At 40.5% G+C, this 23,807-nt stretch overlaps 2 protein-coding genes across 2 annotated transcripts in view; one reads left to right on the forward strand and one right to left on the reverse strand.

Annotated features, from left to right (window-relative positions):
* SQLE (squalene epoxidase) overlaps positions 1-5,524 on the forward strand; it is a 33,417-nt gene extending 27,893 nt beyond the window's left edge. Inside the window, exons 8-11 of the mRNA XM_019552675.1 lie at positions 474-616; positions 2,374-2,470; positions 3,281-3,368; positions 4,137-5,524. Of these exons, the coding sequence (XP_019408220.1) occupies positions 474-616; positions 2,374-2,470; positions 3,281-3,368; positions 4,137-4,329 (521 nt within the window). The 3' untranslated portion in view covers positions 4,330-5,524. The remainder of the gene's footprint in view (positions 1-473; positions 617-2,373; positions 2,471-3,280; positions 3,369-4,136) is intronic.
* Positions 5,525-14,253: 8,729 nt separating this feature from the next.
* Positions 14,254-23,807, reverse strand: part of WASHC5 (WASH complex subunit 5) — a 38,660-nt gene continuing 29,106 nt past the window's right edge. Inside the window, exons 20-29 of the mRNA XM_019552686.1 lie at positions 22,647-22,771; positions 22,070-22,232; positions 21,167-21,269; positions 21,003-21,082; positions 19,986-20,089; positions 18,503-18,632; positions 17,770-17,866; positions 16,755-16,908; positions 16,429-16,516; positions 14,254-14,667 (exon numbers count right to left, since the gene is read on the reverse strand). Of these exons, the coding sequence (XP_019408231.1) occupies positions 14,611-14,667; positions 16,429-16,516; positions 16,755-16,908; positions 17,770-17,866; positions 18,503-18,632; positions 19,986-20,089; positions 21,003-21,082; positions 21,167-21,269; positions 22,070-22,232; positions 22,647-22,771 (1,101 nt within the window). The 3' untranslated portion in view covers positions 14,254-14,610. The remainder of the gene's footprint in view (positions 14,668-16,428; positions 16,517-16,754; positions 16,909-17,769; positions 17,867-18,502; positions 18,633-19,985; positions 20,090-21,002; positions 21,083-21,166; positions 21,270-22,069; positions 22,233-22,646; positions 22,772-23,807) is intronic.

A 23,807-nucleotide genomic window follows, 5' to 3' on the forward strand; every position in this document is an offset into this window, starting at 1 on the left:
TTTTTAAGAAAAACCCTCTAAACACTGTAATTTTGAGAGGCTTATATGTTATTAGAACATAGTGCTTGAGGTTTAAAATTTTTGGATGTGATGCATTTTGACACATTTTTAAGCTCGCCAGAACCTCTCAGGTTAAACTTTAACCATGCATTATTTAAATTTAGTTTCACGCAATAGTTTGTTTAATTTACATCTGTAATATCAGCAACTCAGAGGGTCCACAACACCTAGAGGTTATGATTTAATTCTAATGTATTAATATACTTGTATTAGAATGATAAACAATACAATTAATTAATAATTATTAATTCTTGAAATCGCTTTGATATTGAGTTGTTATTCAGGTGGTTTTCATGCTAGAATGTCTTCTTGGCTGAGTCTCAGCACATTTTAGAAGAGAAATAAAGGTCTTTTATTTCTAAAGTGATGTACTAGGCGTGTGTAGTTTGACCATAGTCTTCTTTCACACCTAGGTGTTCTCCTTTTGGGAGATGCATATAATATGAGGCACCCTCTAACAGGTGGAGGAATGAGTGTTATTCTGAATGACATTAAAATATGGAGGAGCTTGCTTCAGGACATTCCAGACCTTTATGAAGATTCTGCTATTCTGCAGGTAGAGTTAGTGCTTTCTGGTACACTGCATAGGTGACTCTTTATGTAATTTCAGACTTTTACTTAACATCTTGTATAAGTAGGGGCTGGGGCAGCTGAGAATTGGGAACGACGTGGGAAGATGGCTTGCTATTACAGTTGCATCTGCTTTAGGAGTCATTTGTTGGTATACTGTACTGCTATTCCTATGTTATTAAAGGACTTTTGGTGTAGACATGGCTCATCAACAGTTTGCTCTTGATTTCAAGAGATGGTTTTAAAGAACAATAAAGACAGCTCTTAACGCAGAACTTCAAAAAACATAGGAAAATTAACTCATGATACACTGCTACAGGATATAGCTGCGTTTTGGAGGTATCATCCTTGCCTCTGAATTAGTGCTAAATCAGTAATGATTGTGATATTAAGGGGCTGGTGTTACTGACAGTGCTGATTTTTGGAGATGTAAACTCAAAGTCCAGAATGTTACATGTACAAAGTTACTATTCATCTCTAAATTACCCCTGTAGTTTGGGTTGAATGTGATTATTGTTGCCACATTGTTGCTGGGCACTAGGAACATTTCAGTTAAAAAGATGTACACACATTGGCTAAGTACAGACATTTGGGGGCATTAGGGGGAGGTTAAATCAATTCAAAATGGCTGCTTGATATCAGGTAAGTCAGAATGGGGTGGGGCTAACTGGGGGTGGGGGTTGGGGGGTCCAGTAGGCTGGAAGGGATTGGAGGCTTGCCTGGGGATGTGAGGGGCAGGTGCAACCTGCAGGTGGGGTGGGGGGAGCAGGCATGACCCATGAGGGTAGGAGGAGCAGGCGTGACCTGTGGGTGGGATAGGAGAGGCAGGTGTGACTCATGAGGGGTAGGGGTAGCAGGCGTGAATAGTGGTGGGGGCAGGCAAGACCTGCGAGGGGTTGGGGGGCCGGGCACCACCTGTGTGGGGGGGCAGGTGCAGTCTGCAGGTGAGGTGGCAGGGGTTGGGGGGACAGGCACAACCCATTAGGGGTAGGGGAAGTAGGTTCAACACACAGGTGGGGTTGTGGAGGGCAGGCATGACCCACAAGCAGTAGGACTGGCAGGCATTACCCTGGTTGGGGTGGGTAGGGCAGGTGCAACCTGTGGGTGGTGGGGTAGGCACAGACTGAGAGGGATGGGGGTGGGGAGGTGTGACCCACAGGTGGGGTGGAGTGGGGTCCCCTCTCAGGGAACCTACAACCCTATCCCTCCTGCCCCTCCCTGCCACCAGGATTTACTTGCTCAGCTCTGGCAGCAGCAAATACTGATAGAAGTGGCTGCACCTAAAGCAGCTTGTGGAATGGGGGTTGAGAGCCCTGACTGTGGCGGGGAGAGCAAGGGGCTGGGGAGAGAAAAAATAGACCAGTGCTGGAGAAGGGGGGAATGAAAAGAACAACCCCCAGGCTCGGGCCAGTGGCTGCGCAGGGGAAGTGGGCAGAAGTTCCGTGCACCAGTTTGACCTAGATCGACAGTGGAAAGACATGCATGAGCTTTCAGTTAGATGCATTTGCTACAGCAAAGTAAGGAAAGAGGAGATCTAATTGCTTTTTAAACAGCCTGCTGCCAGCATTAGTTTGGTTAATAATTTTACCTTGAAATGGGAAGAGGTATAAAAATCAGTAGATAGAAAGGACAGCAGGGAGCAATAGAACTTTTAAATGAAAATAATTTGTTAGTGGCTTAGAAGACTCTTAAATACTTTCCTATATATCCTGGCATTAATACTAATATTTCTTCCATTTGCAGGCAAAAAATGCATTTTACTGGTCAAGAAAAAGGTCTCATTCTTTTGTAGTGAATGTTCTTGCTCAGGCCCTTTATGAACTGTTTGCTGCTACAGATGGTAAGTTTAAGACAGTTAAATAAAAGTCAGTTTTTGTGATTGTTATAACTTAGTAAATGGTGTGTGTACATGTGTAGGTATTCAGGCACTAGGATTTTGAAGGCTTTTTAAGACACACAAACCTTTCTAATTTCAGATATATTTTTGAGCACTTTAAAATAGCTGACTGACACTGAGCAGAGGAAATTTAGGGTGGGATTTTCAAAAGCATCCAGAACTGACTGACCCTTATTACTGAATCCAGTGGACATTTTACCACTGACTGCAACTGGAATACTTAAACTGTTGCTGAGTGCATTTGTTCATGTTAACAGTTTAAAGGTGTGATTTGATTTTTTTTTTAGTGCCAAATGCATGATAAAATATCACATTAGTTAAATATAGGGTTATGAATTTAAACAAAACCCAGGAGTTAAACATCTCTAGGTTTTCTAAGGTATCACTGACATAGCTTGTGATGGTTACTTCTAACCATCTAAGTAGAAAAATATAATTTACAAAAGATTTTAGGAATACTTGTCAGTGTTGGACTACTGCACCTCCAACTTGTTAAGTTGCTAATGTCTTCTGTAAACCAGTCAACATAAATGACTCTGTGATCATTGGTGTAAGCATCCTCATTGCAAAATAAACTTCATTTGCTGTATTGTTGCAGGCTTATAAAGATTTTGTAAAATGATTGTTTTAACTAACTAACATAAATAAATAATGGAATGGCTGCTGTTATCTTTACTGTAATTTGGATTACCACCTTGTTTACTGGTAAGTATTTTCAGTTCTTATTGAAGGTAATTTTAATTAATTTTGTAGATTCTCTACATCAACTCAGGAAAGCCTGTTTCCATTACTTCAGACTTGGTGGAGAGTGTGTCTCTGGTCCAGTTGGATTGCTGTCTGTGTAAGTTGCATAAGATTTCAAAATAACTATTGTGCTGTACTAGGAGATAATATATACAATATTTCTGAATAGCTGTGATCGTACATTGTGGTCTACTAATGTTGATCTTGGCTCCCACTCCTTGGGACTCTGCATGGATAGGGGTTCTAGACTACCAAATACTACAGAATTGAGCAGTTACAAATTTTCAGTAAAAAAAGTGGAAAGAAAAGTTTAGATGCCTTGACAAGGGCAGAAAAATTGAAGGGTAGCTAAAGATTTGGTGGTAGAAGAGCTGGTCTGTCCACCAGGAGATGAGATGATATAAAGGTATCAAAAGCAACCAGCCTTAGATAAAAACGGAGGAGTGAGTTCCTGGATGGTTTTTAAAACAGTATCCTGAAAGAGATGTACAAGCATAGGATAGTGCTTTTTGAACGTGTCAGAAGGTGAGCAACTGCATCCTCATACATTGGAGTCATGAAATCTGGGACCTGAAGAGGATATTGAAAAGCGAGTTGCAGTTATCTACATGGGAAGTGATGAAGGCAGAGGTGAAGACTGCATCAGAAATAGAGCTGAAGCAATGCTGCACTTGAGCAGTGTTTTAGAAGGAATTACTTAACACACAGCAGTTCAAAGCTAGACCAGTTTTTTTCCAGTTGAGACAGCAAAGTGCCACTGCCTAGATCAGGCACCAGTGTGCACAAGGAAATCAGTTTTGCTTGTGAGACTGAAAATCCTGTGACTTTTCTTTATTAATGTCTTCCATTTTCTTTTCCTGTGTAGGTTATCTCCTAAACCAATGGTGTTGATCGGCCACTTCTTTGCTGTTGCTCTGTATGCTGTTTATTTTTGCTTTAAGTCAGAATCCTGGATCACCAAGCCACGGGCATTTTTCAGCGGTGGAGCTATACTTTACCGTGCTTGCTGTGTACTTTTTCCACTTGTTTACTCGGAAATGAAGTACTTGGCCTACTAAATTTTAAATGACTGGAGAAAGAATACATTTTAGGGGGAAATGAATGGAGAAACTCACCAAGCCTTTAAAATCTTTTGGACATGTACTGTTTAGTACTGTTTTATAGTCTCTTCTTTAAAACACAACACTTTTGTTCAAGAGTTGACTTAATTTTATTCCTGTGAGTAAATGTACATATAAATATGTAAATATGCTTTCCTTTACAGTTTAAGTTAAAAAAATCAGTTAGCCATGAGTAACTATCAACCTATGGTGCGAGTTCTGGCAGAGAGCAGTTGCCTCACTTTATTCATTTGCATGGAATGAGCCATTAATGTTGATAATATTAATAAATTGAAGAGTGAACAATTTAAACCATTTGCTGCTATTCTACTTCATGCTTTTTCTGTTCAGTATTTCCATAGAGCCTTTTCTTTATTACTATGAGATATGTAGGAAATTAAATTTTTCCTCAACAGCATACTGCATATCGCATGCATTTTCCTGTCATTCTGTATTCTTTTCAACATCATCTTTAATAATGCTTTCTTTTGTTACTTTTGTGTATTTTTATTTTATCCCCAGGATTCTTTTGATTGCTTTACATATCCTTGGATGTCTCTTTCATTTTGATTTGCCCAAAATGACCATGTATCAGTGTAGCCAAGAGATTGGAGAGCAATGACAGATTTCACTTTTTTCTTTAGCATTTAGAAATAAAGGGACTAGATCATCAAACAATGAGATTATGTAGCTGTATATAAACATAATCAACTTTGTTTCTTGGACTGTGAAGAATAGTAATGGAGAGACTTTTAATACATTATTTGATAAATATTTCCAATGACCAGTTTTTCCTATGAAAACAAAAATATGTATATTTTTTTAACCAATGTCTCTTTTGATACCCTTTTGAAATTAAACATTGACACATTAATGATGTAGGGGCAAAACAACAATATTTAAAAATACTGTTGTGTGTGAAAATTAAATAATGCCACTTTAGGGGTATTCCAAATTTGCAGAATTTATATTTGAGTCTTTTCAGAATTTATGCCAATTTTGGAAAAATTATTGATGTTTTATGTGTTCCAAGTTTAATTTTTCTTTAAATATTCTTTGCAGTCGGACCCCTGCAAGCCATGGGTTAATGATCCCAAACCCAATATGCACCCTCAGCTAAATTAAATAAAGAATGATGGTACTATATTGTTCATTTGTAGAGTTTTGTCTCATGCATCTGTTGGGTAGGCCCTGTTTTAGCTGTTAAGATCTTCAACAACAGTTTTTTTTCCTTGAACAGCATTCAAGGGGTTCAGCAAAAGGAAGGCAGGAAAAAAGAAGCTATCAAATTGGCACTGATGGTGTTGGCACTTGACTGCCCCAACAGCTCTGGCACCATCCCCACCTTGGTGCAATATCAATGTCTACCAGGGCAGTATCTTCAATAGAGGTGCTGCTAGAGTCGCATCATGAAAGTGAGATCAAAAGAGAGAGTGGAACAAGGTCCTGCATGACTCTAGGCATCATCAGCAATCGCCCAAGGACAGGAGGCTGGTTACACCGCAGGGTTTAGGTTTGCCACACAAAAAACCTGGAAGACTGGGAATCAAGGGAAATGCTGAATTGCCTGGAAAATGTTTAAAAGCTACTTTGAGCTGGATATGTAAGCCACAAGGGCAGATAAATAGTTGCTTGTCTCTTCATTGTTGCAGCCAGTGAAGTGCTGTATATAAAGCTTTTCATGCTACAGGGCAAATGGAGAGGAAAGCCTTGCAGAATACATTATGGTCCTCAAACATTTTTCCTAAAACAGATATCACTTATGAGAAGTGGAAATAGAAGTTTGTCACAGATCTGCGGGTAAAAGTCAGTCCTACAAATATGGAACACGGTAAGAGTTTTATAAAAGGCCAGATTGTCCTGGTATTAAATGGTAATCATATCATAGAATCACAGAAGTCGGGTGGGAAGGGACCTTGTAGATCTTCAAGTCCGAACCCCACGCCTGGGCAGGAGAAAAGACTGGACTCAAATGACTCCAGCCAGGTGGGCACCAAGCCTCTTCTTAAAGACCCCCAGGGTAGGAGCCAGCACCACTTCCCTAGGAAGTTGGTTCCAGCTCCTAGCTGCCCTAACTGTGAAGTAGTTCTTGCGGATGTCTAATCTAAATCTACTCTCTAATAATTTGTGTCCATTGTTCCTTGTCAAGAAAGACTTTGAAGAGAAATGGATGTGAGAGAAAGGGCACTGCATATATACTGAGTTGCAGAACAAGCAGAAACTTAAAAAGCCTAGAAGAAGGCGGACAAAAGAGGATTTTAAATGTAATTACCAAGCCAGTGAGGGACGAGCTGCCAAGAAGTAAATTGGGCAAGGACAGAGGAAGAGGAAGCAGGAAACATTATGGCAACTAGCATGAGTGTGGAAAGTACTCTGGGTTTGGGCAACTACCATATTTAGTAGCATACCACATAAAAATTAGCCCTTCTTTAAAATTGGGTTGCATGTCTTAAACAACGAAGCTGTCTCTTTTCCTGCACAGAAGAGAAGCATGGAGAGACTGTAAAATGGTTGCTACTACTCTTTCTTTCCCTGCTCCTGCCCACTTAACTGGCTGCATGGAAGGAGAGGCAGAGTGCAGACTTCAGCAGCAGGTACAGTTTTCACCCACCCTTTCACGGCTACTGCAGAATTGGCAGTGGCTATCAAAGGGTTAGCTTTTGCCTGAGCAGGAAAGGGAGGGTGAGTGACCTGAAGAGTAGGCTTTGTCCCTGCTCCATGCAACCATGACTGAAAATTTTTTTTTCTTCATTTTGCCTTCCCAAAGCAGAATGACTGTTTAATTTGTGGGTGTGGGATATGTGAGGCAATACTGTGTGTATGAATTGTGCTCAAATATACAAAGAAAATCGGAAAGTACATGAAGTAAGCATTGGAAGTGAACTCTTCAAGTGAACACGGGAACTATCTGAAGTGCAATTTAGGAGGATGCCAAAAACATGAGAAAGGTTGACTAAATCAAAAGGGGTTCCATCCTAGCAAATACCTTTACAACACTGAGTTTTATTTTCTTCAATGCATGTTATAGAAGGCATGTTCAATTGTTGAGCAGTTACAAATTTCCAGTAAAAAAAAGTGGAAAGAAAGGAAAGTTAAGATACATTGGGAAAGGCAGAGAAATGAAGGGTAGTTGCAGATTTGGTCATAGAAAAAGCAATCTGTCCACCAGGAGTTGAGATGATGTAAAGGTGTCAAAAGCAACCAGCCTTAGATGTGTAGATGAAAACAGGAGTTGGTTCCTATTGGACCTGGAAGACGGGCATTAGGGCACAAACAACGTCACAAATATCAAGTGAAACAGAGAGGTATAAAGAGCACATAAAGGAGTCATAAGTGTCTTTGAAAGACTGTTAGAAGGACATTCCCGCTATTAAGGTATTGCGTATTGACACTTAAAACGGAGAGAAAACAAAACAAAGTTTGTAGCTGTACAAAGAAACATCCAACCAGTCCTGGCCCTGTGCACATGTGAGATACTTGGTCTTCTGAAGGGGAGGCCTATCACAAAGAGGGTGACGGAGAACACTGAAAAGGTTCTGAAAGCATGAATAGCATTGCACGAAGGAAAGGGTGTCTCTCAGTAACATAAAAGGGTATATTGAAGAGAAGATACCAATACACAGAAAGTCCCAAATATGTAAAAGAAGACCTATAAAACATGATATGAAGGGGTACCATTTGGAGAACAGAAAAACTAATAAATGGGGTTCACTCTTTAGGAAATATGGACAAAAAGGATGGGAAGTCATATATAGGTTCAAAGGAGTCGAATAAAAGCATAAAAAGTATGCCTATTTCAGTTGCCTGCAAGAAGTGAACTATTCTTGATGACAGCATGAGCCAATATCTTCAGCCAATTAGATGTACTGGCAGAATTTTGGCATAGCACTTTAGAAAATGTGAGCTCCAACAGCTCTGCTTTCAACACACCATTTGAGAAAGACTGCTTTCCAAGACTGCCTTCTGGACTATGTTTGGCTTCGGAAATACTTCACCATATGGTGATCCTGACGCTAAAGGCCTAGCAGGTGTTAAAGCACACATTGACAACATAAATCATTGGGGAACAAGTCCAACTGAACCCCAGGAATAACAGAAGAATACTGGAAATTGCAAGGCCTAACAAAGTTGCACTGAGCATAGACAAATGTCATTCTTAAAAAAATGGGAGACTTTATTTGGGAGACTGACTGCACAAGGAATCTCACCTAACGTAGCAAAGATTCTGACAATACCCAACATGCCAAGGCCTGAAGATAAAAAGGGAATTTTAAGATTGCCAGGCATATTGGATTTTGTCCGTTTATCTCAAGTCATCTTCTCCATAAGGACTTAGAATGGGCTTGGATGCCAAAACAGGAAAGCAAGTTTTGTGAATTAAACCACATCTTGTCATCAACTCATGCTCCAATTCTTTGACTCATTTGACTTGGCATCAAACTTTTCATGGATGCTTCAAAAGAAGGGTTGGGAGAGATACTATTACAGTGTCACAAGACAGATTTCCAGTATTGAATGAATGCATGAAGAGCTATGATGCCTTCAGGGAAGATGTATGCAAAAATTGAAAGAAGAGACATTAGAGTCTAAACCAGATTTCACCTTTACATATCTAGGTGGCACTTAAACAGCTGCGTAGCTGTAATCTTTTTGTACTTGGGCACCATTTGGATTCTGTTTCCATGGGCAAGACAGGATTGTTGAGGCATGTGTACCCGCCAGAAGTAAATGGAGAAGGAGGGCACCTTCCACAGCAGCAGAAAGCCCATTTTTTAGCTCCACCTCACCAAGAAGGGGGTTACGTCTGCATTTCTATCTTCCTCCTTCTGTGGAAGGGAGAACCCTGCTCCTACTAACTTTTCTACAGCTTTCATTTAATTTTTTATTGGATAAAATACACAAACAGGAGTGCAGTAGTTTCTACCCCATTGGGAGCAGGCATCACAGCCAAAACCTACCTCACAGCTGTCCCAATAGCATTCATGTTGAACCATGCTCCCTCTAGCTTGCATGCTGCTTCCTGCTTCCATGTCTTCCTCTTGTGGGTCAGCATCAAGAGGAGAGCTAAAGAGTGATGCCTAGCCCATGACTATGTGGTTAGTAGGCTTTGCTGAGAAGTGGAAAATCCAGGTTTAAATCTCCTTTGGGTGAAGGGAACTCGTCCTCTCTCTGGGTGAGTGCCCTAACCACTTGGCTAAGGCCACAAGATAAGAGAGTCCTTTTCTGGTGTCAAGCTCTTGCTAGGTGTGGATTTTTTGCAAATCAAGTTTTGGGATTTACCCAGTGTTTTCCATGTGCCCTGAGGCCTATTCTGCCCTGGAGCCTGAGCAGCCAGAATGAAACCTTCTGAGCTGGAAGTGGAGATAGAATCCAAACTGAACAGAAGTGCCAAGGACTGACGTTATGTGGCTGTTGTAAATGCCACTTGGGCATGCAAAGTTGAAATAAATTGCAGCCCTACATCTGGCCAATGGATATAGAAAATCCACAACTTACTATGTGAACATAGATTAACAGCAAGAACAGATCACAAATCACCAACTGAAATGCACAAAAATGGACTTGGAGAAATGCCACCAAAGAAACAGTGCCTTCTTCTGCACAGTACATTTGCCTACTTCTGCCATACCTGTGGAATATGGTATGGCCTTGGAATTCCAGTCCTGGTGCCACTTCATCACGGCAGCGCACACTCACAAGTGGAGCCTCTGTTGGACAGTCCACAATCTGATGGTACGCACCAAATGGTAAAAATACATGTGAACATGATAAAAAATTTCACAGACCACATTTCTAGGCATATGAGAGGAACTAGTAATAGAAATGGCCAAAGACAAAAGGTTGCAACCAGTGATATACAAGCAGTAGTTGGGGGGGAAATGAATGTTTTCCACCTGCAGTGTCTCAATATAAAAATGAACTTCCAGTGACCTCAGGAGTACTCATGAAGGATCATGTACTATGATTCCTACAGCAATGAGAAGGAAAATACCAGAATGAATACATAAAGGATGTTTCTGAACAATCAACCAAAATGTCGAGCTAGGTATGTTTTTTGACCATAGGTGAGTGAGTAGTGATACTGAAGTCGCGGTGAGGAAGTATAGAGCGTTTCAGAAGTACTGTGATGGTCATCAGAAAGAACCAGTTCAGATAGCTCATGAACAAATTGAAGTTCAGTAAGATCAAGTTGGAATTGATCCATTCAATTTGGGAAGGAGTGATCACCTGATTATCATGGGACACAGTATGAAATTTTCAGAAGTAATGAGACTGAAGATATGATCAAGGGAACAGTTACTGAACACAACAATATCTAGGTGCTCCCTCTGGAATGCCAAGAACTGTCAACACAGAAAATGGATTACAGTTTAAGAATAAGGAATTCCTGAAATTAGAAGACAGTCAGTTCCAGATACACTTAAATCACTAGATTATCAGATTATGGACTTCGTATGGAAAAGCATCTGATCAAAAAAGCAATAGAGGGAGAAGATCCACAGTTGGCACTACTCAACTATGGAGTTACAGTGCTGCAGTATGCACAGGCACACAATGAGCTCTTGTGCAACAGGCAAAGAAACATGTGATTACTAGACCTGGGACAGAAACAAAAGTTAACTAAGACATCTGTGAGTATGGCAGAGACTGGAAAAGTACAGAGATGCAGTATGACAATAAAGGGGCAAGAACACTCCCACAGGTTACAAAAAATATTTGGTATGAATTTGGCAAGATGGAAACTGGCCAGTTAAAGATAAAATAATCAAACATGAATCAGCTCATTTATACTCAGCAAATCGCAGATGAAAACCACATTTTAAGAGGGAATCCTAACCACCTGCTCAAGATACCTGACAACACAACCACAAGTGAACTGAAAACAGGGACACTAGTTAAACACAATTTACTAGTTGACCCAGTTGATAGCCATGAGACTGAACAGCTAATTGCAGAAAAGGATGTAGGTGATGAATGTCTGAAATACAGGAGAGCTGGAATATTGCTGAAATGGCTAAAGAGACTGGGAGAGACAACATGTTTTGGTAAACAAGTGAAGAGTTATGATGAATTAATATTAACATATTAGTTTACTTAGGAATTAATATGAGCAAAATGAATAATTGAGAAAGTCCGTTTGGAAACCTATTCAGTAGGTCAAGTATCCCAAAAGGCAGAAGCAGGATTAGGTGTGGAACAAGGTGAGGTCGTCAGCTTTCTCTGCAAAACAGAATAAAGACAAATACTTGATTAGGTACAGTTTAAATACATAAAATACAACTCGGTGACATTTTCTATTTGAGGGCAGGTTCCAAAGGAGACTTAGGCCTTCACAAGCTATACTGGGCTGGCTGAGGGGAACCCATGTTGGAGTGCCGTGAGCTAGGAGGTGCCATGGGCCTGGCCCAAACCATGCTTTCAGGGATCATTTCAAGTTTGTGACTGGGGGAATATCGCTGAGAAAGTCAGGTCTGGCTGCCCACAATGAAGAGTATTTGCGTTCCCTGCTGAAAGCTATGTCTGGAAAGTGCTCTTGTTCATGGAAAAGCAACTTGTTCTCCCTGAGAGCAGAGCGCACTTGCCTGAGCCGCCAGCTTTTTGCCTCGTAGTGGTAGCGTGGGAGGAAAAAGCAAGCGTGGTAGTGCTGGTGCCTGGACAGCCAGCTTGGAGGGCATGTGCGCTCACAGCCTTTTGCTTTCCCTTCATAGTGCAACAATGTGTGCTTTTCAGTTTTTATGTGGTTGTCTTAGTCTTATACTTTAGTATTTTAGTATGTGTGTATTTTTTGGATGTATATTTGTTTTGCAGGGTAGATTCATCTGTATTGTGGTAAGAATATATTTTAGCAAGCGGCTGTCTTCTCTTTCTTGGAGCATGCATTCTGTGTCCGATACCCTTTTTTGGTTTATATTTTGGTTTTTCTTTCACAATTACATTTTTGTTTTAAACAATTATTTAATTACATTTAGAAGTAGGGCTTTTCTGAGTAGTGGATCTTTTCTATATTTTTTTCTGTAAAATGCATTTTTTTCCAAGTCTTTTTTGTATAATCATCCTCTCCAAGAGACTTACAGAATGTTTCTTCCTCCCATAGCATATGCTCTGGTGGTTGAGTACGGGTACACTTTCAATAGTGACCTACATGTGTTTGGTCCCTTCTCTTCTCAGGAGGGTGTAGAACTGAGTCTCCCCCCTTCCACAATCTGTGCTCCAACTACTGCAGTTGGGCACCAAACCTACCCATGGTTTTAAGAAAGGAGAACGAGCTAGCTTTCCCTATCCAAAGGGATATTCCAGAGAGGGTTTGGGGCTCTTAAGTCTCAGTAGCACAGGGGTTCATGATTTAGAAATACACATCTGTGTTTTTTCCTATGGACTTGCATATTTGCCCTTTGTGGAACTGAGCCTTAGCTCCTTTGCTGTGGGCTATGGGAAAGTGCCAGTGAACAAGTGGCCTACCCTTCATGCCACTGGATATTCAATATTTCCTATAGAAGCTGTTCCATTTTACAGAAATGAAAAATTAACAGAATACAGGTTTCCTTCAATTAATGCGGGTTCTTTATATGCAAGTTCAATCCTATGCGATAAGCATATTTAGACCCATAATTCATTATATGTGAGGTAAATTTGCTCTTCTGCGATTGGCAAAGATGACCCCTGCCCAAGCAGGTAAGTCTGTGGGGGGAAGGGAAAGGGCTGTGGCCCCACTCACCCAAGGCCCAGCTGCAGCGGCCTCAGGAACAGCTGGTACCAGCTGCCTGTAGCCGCTGTGCAGCACCGTGCTCCGCTTGTCCCCCGCGCCTGGGCTCACCCCAGCTCCTGGGCTGCACCGTGCCACGGTGCAGGCAGCTGGTGTTGGCTGCTCCTGGGGCTGCTCCAACACAGGCTGGGGTGAATGAGGACATACGGAGCCCCAGGCAGCGCACAGTGCAGCACTCACCCCAGCCGCGGCTGCCATCGCCCTACCAGGGCACAGCAGAGCCTGGGAGCAGAGGTGAGTGGGGACAGGCAGAGCATGGTACAGCTCAGTGGCTGCAGGCAGCTAGCGCTGGCCACTCCTGGGGCCGCTGCAGTTGGGGCTAGGGTGCGTGCTGCTCTGTTCCCTCTGCTTTGCTGTCTTGTCCAGCCCCGGGAGCAGCACCCCTAGTCCCAGCCTCCCTCCCTCCCTCTCTCACCACCATGGAAACCTATTGCCATTTGCTGCATTGTAAAGTGGGTTTGGTTTATACACTAGTCTCAAGGAAAACCTGTATGTAGAACCAGGTGAGTAGCCTAACAGCTGAGCTATGGCCTCACAGTCTGTTCTCCTTGTCCCTGCTGTTTAATTGGCCAGGATCACTATAACAATCTCCCCAGCCCTTAATCACATATATCTATTCTTGTACCTGTACTGAATTGAAATATCAATTTGATAGGGTCAAACCAGCATCAGAAACATGGACATCGCTTGGAGAAACAAATGATCCTCTATCCATTGAAATTAAGGGTTAAAACTCCTTGAGTAAGCATTGGGTAAGACTCGGATAGGATCTTCAGTATCCTCAGACTGGATTCCCAGTAAGGAGTGGGCTGTGATGGTATAGTTCTGTAATGGCATGACTATTCCCCACCTCCTCCACCCCCTCTTTTTCAGAAGTTTTTTAGCTTTTGGTTGGACTGTCATTTATCTTTAAACTAAACCCAGATAACAGTCTGACGCTGGAGAAGTGCAAGTGGCTGTCACTGCTCGGCCTGGTAGACTAGAGACCCACCTATGTTGTCAGTGACTTCAGCGGTGCAAGAACAGGGCCAGGCTCCTCCGCTGCTGTGAGTTCATCTTGGTGAGAGTTCTGAGTGGGAGAACTGGTACAGAGTGATCTGCGCACATAATTAGTGCCCTTTACTTTCTGTTATTGCTTTATTTGTGCTACAAAAGTCAAATGTCCATAAACAGTTTTTCTGAACATAAAACTAAGCGATTTTATACATATACAATTACATACATATAGCATTTATAAGATGTAGTAAAAAAGGGCACTGTTGTTTGGATGCAATAGAAATTGGATACCATGATGATTATACAACGTTAGTTATACAGACTAGTGTGCATAGTTACATTTTAACCAGACAGTTGCAACAGATATTGCCCCAAAACGCAGAAAATACAGTTGTGAAGTGCTCTTTTTTTCTACATCCCCACCAACCCTCTGGTTCAGTGGCTTTGGACTTGCAGGAAGGCTCAGTCTTTTTCCATGTTCACAGAACAGTCCTGAATTCATCAACAATGAAACTAGGTACATGTGCTTCAACAACCTAACAGAAATGGAGAAGAATAAAGTCAATTTTTGATAGCCATATTCTGCCATAAATACAGCAAACACTGTCTAGAGAAAAATCACATGTTAATTGGTGGAGGGTCACACAGACCTATGTGAACTACCTAGAGTCTACTTCAAGACCCAGATTATTTTCTGAAGTGATTACCTGGGGGGGAAGGAAGGGCACAATGTCAGGAAACTATAGCCTCAGTTTAAGTCTGAGCAGACCAGTGGGCTTTTTAACTTAAACTACCTGACTATCAACCCATTGAAACATCATTCAATAATTAAGTCTATGGAACACAAGCAATTTCCGTTCTGCCTCCTCATACCCAAACATCAAAACTTCTCAGCTGGCATCACAAAATAATTAAAACAGGAGAGAATCTGAACCCACATTTCCCCAGTCTTTTACCCGCAAGTATCACTTAGCCATGACCTTTTTCAGAAACAGCAACTTTCTTTAACTTTTCATCTTGCTAATTGTGTTACAATCTAGACCAAATGGTTTGACAAATAAAAGTTCGGCCAGATGAGTAACTGTACACTAGGATAAATATGCTTATTGTTGTGATATAAAGTTGAACCTTAGTGGGCCCAATTTATCATGAATTCTTCCCATGTGAAACGCCTGAGAAGACAGTTTATTTTCTTGAGGAAAAATTTGCAACTACAGGACTCGTTTTGCCATGTACAGAACATATTGATAAACTCCTACTTCTAGATAGAAGCCAAAGCATCCCACATTTCGTGTTTTCACTTAAGACTGCAAAATGTCTTATAACCGCCATTTTACTTTTTTTGATCATCAGCTCTAGGATACAAATTGGCTTCTCCAGGGGTTCATAAATAAGAAGGATAAGCATTTGTAAGTGAGAATGACAACAGATATGAGGGCAATTATACAAAGCCATGGGTCTGTGAGACACATGCATACCCTATAGAAGGTATACATTAGAAGGATTTCTAATGATGCACTCCCACTGAATAGCAGCTTTATGTGCTCTTTCAGCAGCTTTGTGCTAAGCACCTCAAGGTTTGCTTGTACTGAGGCAGTGACAGGCCTTGGCAAGGATGTGGTTGAGCATGCCCTGCCTGGACCTACACCCAACCACCCACACCGGTGGACATATTCCAGGCCTGAAAGCTCTTCAGCAAGGCTAGTTCAGGCTTGCCCCCAGTGGCTGCTCTTGGGCATGCCAAAGCCCAGGTGCTGGGGAGTGGGTGAAGAGGCATGAGCCTAGAGTAGCTCCACAGATCTACTTTGGGATCTGGAGCGTGCCTAGGAGGTGTGAGGTATACTTGGTCCCATCCTCAGCAGGACCAGCCACTGTCATAGCATAGACAAGCCCTTGGAAGACTCAATGCAACTTATTCACAATTCCTGATCCAGAGCAAATGAATATTAGGAAACTGCTAGAAATAACGCCTACTACACACAACAGCATGAAGCAGATTTAGTTCTTTTAACGGTGTAAGTCAGTAGAACAGATGAAAATGTGCAGAGTGCTCCCTAAAGGGAGGTAAAGATGATGCAGTTCGCCCAACTCTGGATTTTCATTAAAAACTAAGCACAGGAAAATGTAAGGACTAAATACAAGCTGACACACAGTTATCTTAGACTAACAGTAGAAAATGTGCCATATCCTCACTTAGTGTAAAAATCAGTGTTATTTCATTGGCTTTTATGTCAATCCTTATATTAGTATTAATGCTCCTCTAAGTCCCAAACTGAAATCAGAGTTCTCTTACTTACCCTTCTGGGTAACTTTGTGTAACGAACGTAATCTTCCAGGAACATAAGGGCACCCACTACATCGGCAGGCATTTCTGGTATCTTCTGGCTATTATTAACACATACACATTAATGAACCCCAGGCCTCTAGACATGGTGGCTTTGATCAGCTAAGTAAAATATTAGGAAGTGCTAAGCTATTTATTCAGGCTGGTCAATATACTTCACAATTTTACAAGAATGGCATGTAACACTTGAATTATGAAGAGGAATACTCTTAAAAATTAATGCAAAAGCTAATTTGAAGCCTAACAAAATAAGCAGTAAGAAAAGTGAGAACTCCATACCTTGTGCACTGCTCCATCGTTGAGCGAATAAACTGACCAATCAGAGCCAGGAACTGTTCCGTGTATCGTGAATGAAACTGTTTCAACAGCGTGAGGAGCCCAAGCACCAACGGGAGCCAGTCAATTTGGTCTGCTGGCTTTCTGCACACTACTCCTATATGGAAACAAAACATTTTCCCCTCTTTTTTGATAAAGCAGAACACATCCTTAATATCCGAGCTAAACTATGTTTTATTCACAAAAGGCTTCATATCAGGCCTTTGCTTGTTTTCCATGAGCAGAGGTTAGCCCATGTTAGTCTAAAGTTAGGCAAAAGGCAGGGTAGAGATGCAACTTATAACTAACTGAATCAGACATGCCCAAATCCTTCAAGTCAAAGCCAAGCCCAGCCACTCCAAATCCTGAAAGCTCTTTGCCTCACATTTGGTGCCTCACAAAGGGACCTCTGGGGGTATATGGAAGTGCACCACTAAGATGCTACACCTGTTTGCTGGTTTTGCAGCTTTTATGGTACTGTTTCTCAGATGAGTTGTGTAGAATGACTGATGAACTCTACTTGATCGGGGAAACAGTGCACTTTGATGCAAAAGCCACAGTTAACAGCTGAACAACTATTTCTTAATGCAGCAACCTGTTTTGAACTAAGTAACTTGTGAGCGCCCCAGATATGAATGATCGGGGTTCTTCTCCATTGTACAGATTCCTTACAAACAAATGTGGCAATCCATATTTCTTTCACAGCAAATAACTTAATTGCATGAAATGAGGAACAGTACTGCAAGTTGGGCATCAAGCACCGGGGATCTTATATATTCTATTTCTTGAGCTTGGTTTTGTGCATAAAGATATCACTAAACATTTAGAAACCAGCCTCATACCACTTTATCATATTTGGAAAAATACACTTAAATTCTAAGTTACAAATGGGATAGTGAATCTATCAGTGAGGATATGAAAAGTGTGTATACACCTAAATGTACTTGTTCTATTCATATAATAGCAATTCATATAATACCTAGATTTTTGTTATATTGCAGTTTGGGCAACTGGGAAATCAGGAACAGAAAGTTGACAGTGGGGAAATAAGGCAGCCGCTTTGTTGTTATGTATATCTGGAAAGGAAAGGAAAAAAACAATAGTTTTTACATAGTTAACATAAAAGCAGTTTTACATGCTTGTATCTGCAATAGCTGAAGACAAACACAAAACACCACAGAGCTTGTTTGTGTCAGAATATATATAAAAGATAATATATAAAACATACACACACAATATTTCACACACACACACATATACATATACACACACACACACAGAGTATACATTTTATAAATATATATACACAATGCATTTATGCATAAATATATCTTATACTAGCCAATCGCCTATCAAGAATGACAGGGGGCAGGGGGAAGGAAGGAAGGGAGGGACAGAGCGCCGCCACCTAACGCCCCATGCTGTCTGGTCCTTGGCACAGCTTCGTAATCATGGCAGTGCTCCCACATGCTTGGAGCACTAGGATTGGCTGTTTCCATCAGCCAATCAGAGCGCAAATAAAGCATTACAGACAGACTTAGGCTTTTATAATATTAGAATAAGTAAATAAAATACATATATTATAGATACACAAATACATATATAAAAGAACATTGCTAACCAAGTTCAAGTTTTCTGGAAAGATAACAATAAATTGGTTTTGGTCATAATTTGACACACTGGCAGATCTCACAGGAAAGTACGACTCTGACCTTATTCAATGGGTTACGAATGCCTGCTGCTTCTAGATAGGCAGTGATTTCATACAAAAGTGTGTTTTCTTCTTTTGGGTAAGGCAATGATGGATTCTGATAATGGGCTTCAATGTCAGCCAAGACTGCTCTAAATGCCAAAGAGACATATTTTCATTTAAAAGTGGTTAATTCAATTGTGATAGTAAAAGAAAAACTAAGACCAGAAGGGATCTCAAGACATTATCTAATCCAACTCCTCCAAAACTTTGGTTCACAGCAGAAGCATCTTTTTCTAAACTATCCCAGGCAAATGGTAGTCTAACCTGCCTTTAAAAACTTCGTGATGGTGATTTCACAATAATCCCTTCCAGTACTTTACCACCCTCATAGATAGAAATTTATTTCCAGCATCCAATCTAAATCGTCTTGTTGTCATTTAAGTCCATTATTTCTTAGAATCATAGAATCCTACAAGTCAGGTTGGAAGGGGCTTTGTAGATCTTCAAGTCCGATCCCCTGCCTGGGCAGGAAAAAAACTGGGCTCAAATGACTCCAGCCAGGTAGGCATCAAGCCTCTTCTTAAAGAGCCCCATAGATGCACAGAACAAATATCCTCTTTATAAAACTCCTTTCTGCATTTATCTAATCCCATTTTACTCTTTTTCTCATCTAAATAATCCCAATTCTTCAATTTTTTCCTCGTCAATTTCTATGCCTCTATATCATCCTCAAGGCTGACGCTATACACTTCAGTTGAGAAAGAGGAATCCTGCTAACACGAAGAAACAAGTTTCCTACAAATGTTTTCTTTAGAAATTAAGAACAATAATAATAAAATAAATACTGCCGTTAATTTTTTTGGATGCCCATTTTACTAGGCACTTTTACATGTGCTCCACGGGTATGTGTGTGTGAGGGGGGCAGTGTTTTAATTAGAGCAGCTCCGAGAGCTGCTTTAATTAAAGCACCACTGCATCTTGTGTATCAGCATCCCCGCACTTAAAAATGGCGGTGGGGGTACTTGAACTAAAGCTCGTTCAACGATATACAACATGCAGAAAGCGGCTGGAATGCAGCAACTGCCATGCTCCAGTAGACTCAATTAATCAAATCTGCTCTGACGTGCTGGAATTCCAGCACGCCGGAGCAGCCTCTGCACTCATGTATAGGCACCCCTGTATTCCAGGCACAGCACATGCCATGAGCTGTCCAATAAGAAAGGGTAAATAAAAGTGTAGAATTTGGTGAATTTTATACTAATTGACTGATTTGATTTTATTTCCAAATCTGACCGGAGTTTTAGGTATGTCCAAATGCTAAAGACATTAAAAGGCATCTTTTCATTGATGGTTGACTGACTTTATCCCTGAATTTTATCTGAATCTGAAATTTAAAAAACTTAGCCTGCATTTGGATTCGTTTCCCTCAAGTTAGCTCATGCCACAACAACAATTAACATTGCAATGATACAGGCTGCTCTTCAATGAATTTTGCTTCTTACTTATTGAGATTTTCCAAAGCAGCTGCCAAATGCTTGGAGTCAAACCTACAGGAGTAATTTAATTCATTGGTAATCTGTTGTCTTAAAATCTGCATTTGACCAACCTGTTAAAAAAATACAGTGAAAACAAAAAGTTTAACAATTTTTTTTCAAAACAATGAAAAAAAAGATCCATTGTAACAATTTACAGTTGTATAAGGCTGTATATCAAGGGGGACTTAATTGCTTTACATATATATGATTAATTTGTGGGTATAATAAATATGTAAAAAACAGACACACATACCATTTCTGTGATGGACAAATTTTGCTAAACTAATGTATTAATTTATAATACATACTATTTTACCAAACATTTGCCTACCACTAAAATTATACCATCTTGTAGGTTAACTATATTTTTTTTTGAGGCAGCAAAGCAGCTACATTACATAATAGCTTTGGATAGAAACCTGATCAGATTTGAGAGTGTTCCTATGCAGAAGATCATTCCTTAACACAGTGAAAGTATGAATGACCATGTCCCCCCTAAGTCTGATCCTGCACTTAAGCTGTGCTGTGTACTGCCTGGGGATATACAAAAAGATAGCAGTAAGGAGACAAGGCAAAAAGAAATTTGATACGCAAGAGCCAACCAGTTGCGCATGTCATCCAGTCTCATAGTCGTGTCATTTATTCCAAATGCTGAAATCTTGCCTGACTATCATAAATGTTCACAAGGGGACAAAATAACTGCTTGGTTTCTTTTCTTTTCCCCTGCATTACTTTGGAAATACAACTACAGTAATTTAAAAGTACTAATATCACCTTGTACATCTTCCTGGGTTACTTAGAGATCTCCCACCCTTGTGCTGCCCAGGTCCAGTTTTGCTCAATGTATTATAATGCATTAGAGGCACACAAGGGGATGTACGATAACTGCAGATTCAACTTTTAGGTGAAAATATGTAATAGAGATCATATGACTTGATGTGCACTTTATACAGTATTAACTCATAATTCTTTAAACAACTGTACCTTCATTATGGCATCCAGATATGCAGCCCAGATCTTCTGAGTTTTGGCAACTGCTGCAGAATAGATTTTGCTAGAGTTTGCTGTGGCAAAACATAAAAATCAGTATGCATATCTAGAGACCCTCTAACAATAGCTTTCTTGAAGTCTACATCTAAGGTACTTACCCACAATTCCTTTGACTGGACTGACAGCGTTCATAAGAGCTTTTAATGTTTCCTGTACTGTTCTGTCCCTGAGTATATGTCTCTGAAACATGCTGAGGAAATTCTAAAAAAGAAACAGACATGCAGACTGATGCTTTATCCTGGTAGCATGCAGGACGCTTTATTGTAGTGAGCTCAAATGGCAATTTTATTATTAGAACAGGAGCAGGGTAGGAACTCTCTCTGAGACACAGAGCTGAATAATTCCACCATGAATGTGTATGTTTCTCACTAACTGTTATTCTGTACTATGACAGTAGCCTGATGCTTGCATCAGTGATTAATATAAAGGCATCAACCATGTGCTTACTTCATTTCACATTTAAGCAAAACCCACTTCACCTATACTCTGGTTGTCTCCTTTATTTCTTCCCAGAATATAGCATTCATTTAAGCTGCTTTAGAGTCATCAAACAAAGTTTGTGTTTCAAGTGCTGCCTTGGTAAGAAAAGGAATTATACAGAATGGATACCTTCTTACTTATGTTAGGTAAAAATAAAAAAAAGGAAAGAAAGAAAATATACCACTCTAAGCATAAATCATCTAGCTCTTTGTACAGGTATATGGTCCCCTTTACACATGGCCATGAAAACTGTACTCCTTTTGAGTGAGCGCTGGTTAAAAAGCAGATTAAAATGGGCAATTTGTGGGGAAGCAGCAGCTAGAACAACTTTTAATGTTTCAAATCTGAGGGCTTTTGTCTGTGAAAAGTGAGCATTTGGGCTCAAATTTTTTATGTGAAACTTCTATAAAAGGACTGGCAAGACATTTAAAGTGACATCAATCAAAATTGTTATTCCTTTAAAAATATTACTGGGCAGTAAAACTCAACGTTCATGAATAAAATAGAAACTCAAAGGTTACCTGCAGCTCCTTCACAATCATGAAACAGAGCAATCTATCCAAACCATTCAGACCAAAGGTGCCTAAAGTATCTTGGATTTCTGAGAAGAGACGGCTGTTGGTTACTTCCAGGTGAGTTTTGTTATCATACCATGTGTTCATTTGATCAATGTAACATGTGACTCTAAAAGAAAATTTAAACACAAATAACATCTTAGAAAAAACTATGGGAAATTTCTATAATAAGAAATTAACTTGGATAAATATTGGAGAAAACAGCTGCAGTGAACTAGTAGTGCTCTCCTCTTCACTGGGTTGTCATTTTTATTTAGTTCATATGACCCCAATTGGCTAACACGTTATAACATTTTTGGTAAAAACTGAACCAAAACCAACAACCACCATCTCAATTAGGTATTCTAGACTAATCTTAAAAGGTACTGGATGATTTTTTGTTCTTAGTAGTTAAACACTGGATGATGATAATGACAAAGAGAAGATAACAAGCAAAATATGTATTTACTTCATTTCAAGGGAGAAAATTTTTTAGTGCTTCAGAGAGATTGGAATGATGCAGTTTATGACTTCTGATACTCACTTTGGGTCTGTGATTTTCAGTATTTCTCTGCAAAGCCGACCGATAAATGTTACCGATTCATCTACAGGGGTGAATTTAGGGATTGGAATATGAGTAGACTGATACATACTCTGCCAGTCTTGGATCTGAAAAATATTTTAGAATAATTTTAAAACCTTACCCTCAGCCCTTTTCAACTTGGCTTCAAAAGAATTCTCAATTAAAAACAGAAAATAGAACATTACGCAAAAGAAAAAGAGAAGGAAAGAACAGAGCTTTCATGAACAAAGGCAAGCAACTTTGAAAAAAATAGATCTAGAGGGTGGGGTAACAGCATGAGGAGTTGGGAAGGATATTGTCATCTGCTTTATACGGGCTCTTTTGCTAGCTTACAAGTAACTATGTCAGGTTTGCTAGTTATTATCAACAGCGCCCATAGCTTATCAAATCATCCAAGATTTGAGGTTTAAGTAAAGGCTGGACTACTGTTTGCTTCATGGGTACACTACTGTGTGGTTCATTTTCTGTTACATTTCACATGATATTCTGCCTTCATGGGCAAGCAGGGGATAGTACCAATTTTTTTTTTACTCTCATAATTTTTAATATTATCAGATTCTAAAAGCTTTGGGTAGGAAGTATCATTTTGCTACCTGTCTGCACAGCACTTAGCATGACAGGACTTTGAGCTCTGACCATGCCTAAAAGAAGAAGTTCATTTGCACGTCCAGAACGTTACAGTAAAAGTTGTTAACTGGCATCTTACCAGCTGGTACGCTCAAGTAACCGGTATGCCGGCTCGTAAGATAAAGTGAAAGTGGAAGTGCCCACCGTGGCACTTCTGGTTTCTTCAAGCCCCCACGGCCCAGGGCAAAGCAGCCTGCACTGCTGAGCCCCCACAGCCCAGGGGCATAGCAGGCTGTGGGGGGGCCCCCACCTCCCTGTCCCGCGGAGCTTGCGGGAGGGGCAGCAATGCCACGGGAGGGGCAGTGATGCCATGGGAGGGGCAGCAGGACCCCCCAGACGCAGTGGGAGAAGTGGTGGCCCAGGCCACTCAATTAACAGCATATTTGTTATCCGGCGTCCCCCATTCCCAGGGGATGCCAGATAACATAGCTTTTACTGTACAATGATAATGTATAATTTTCTCTGGAAGGAGCAGACATACTCCATCATGCATGT

The sequence above is a fragment of the Crocodylus porosus genome, unplaced genomic scaffold (assembly GCF_001723895.1).
Source record: "Crocodylus porosus isolate Cpor-Errol unplaced genomic scaffold, CroPor_comp1, whole genome shotgun sequence".
Taxonomy (NCBI): Eukaryota; Metazoa; Chordata; order Crocodylia; family Crocodylidae; genus Crocodylus; species Crocodylus porosus.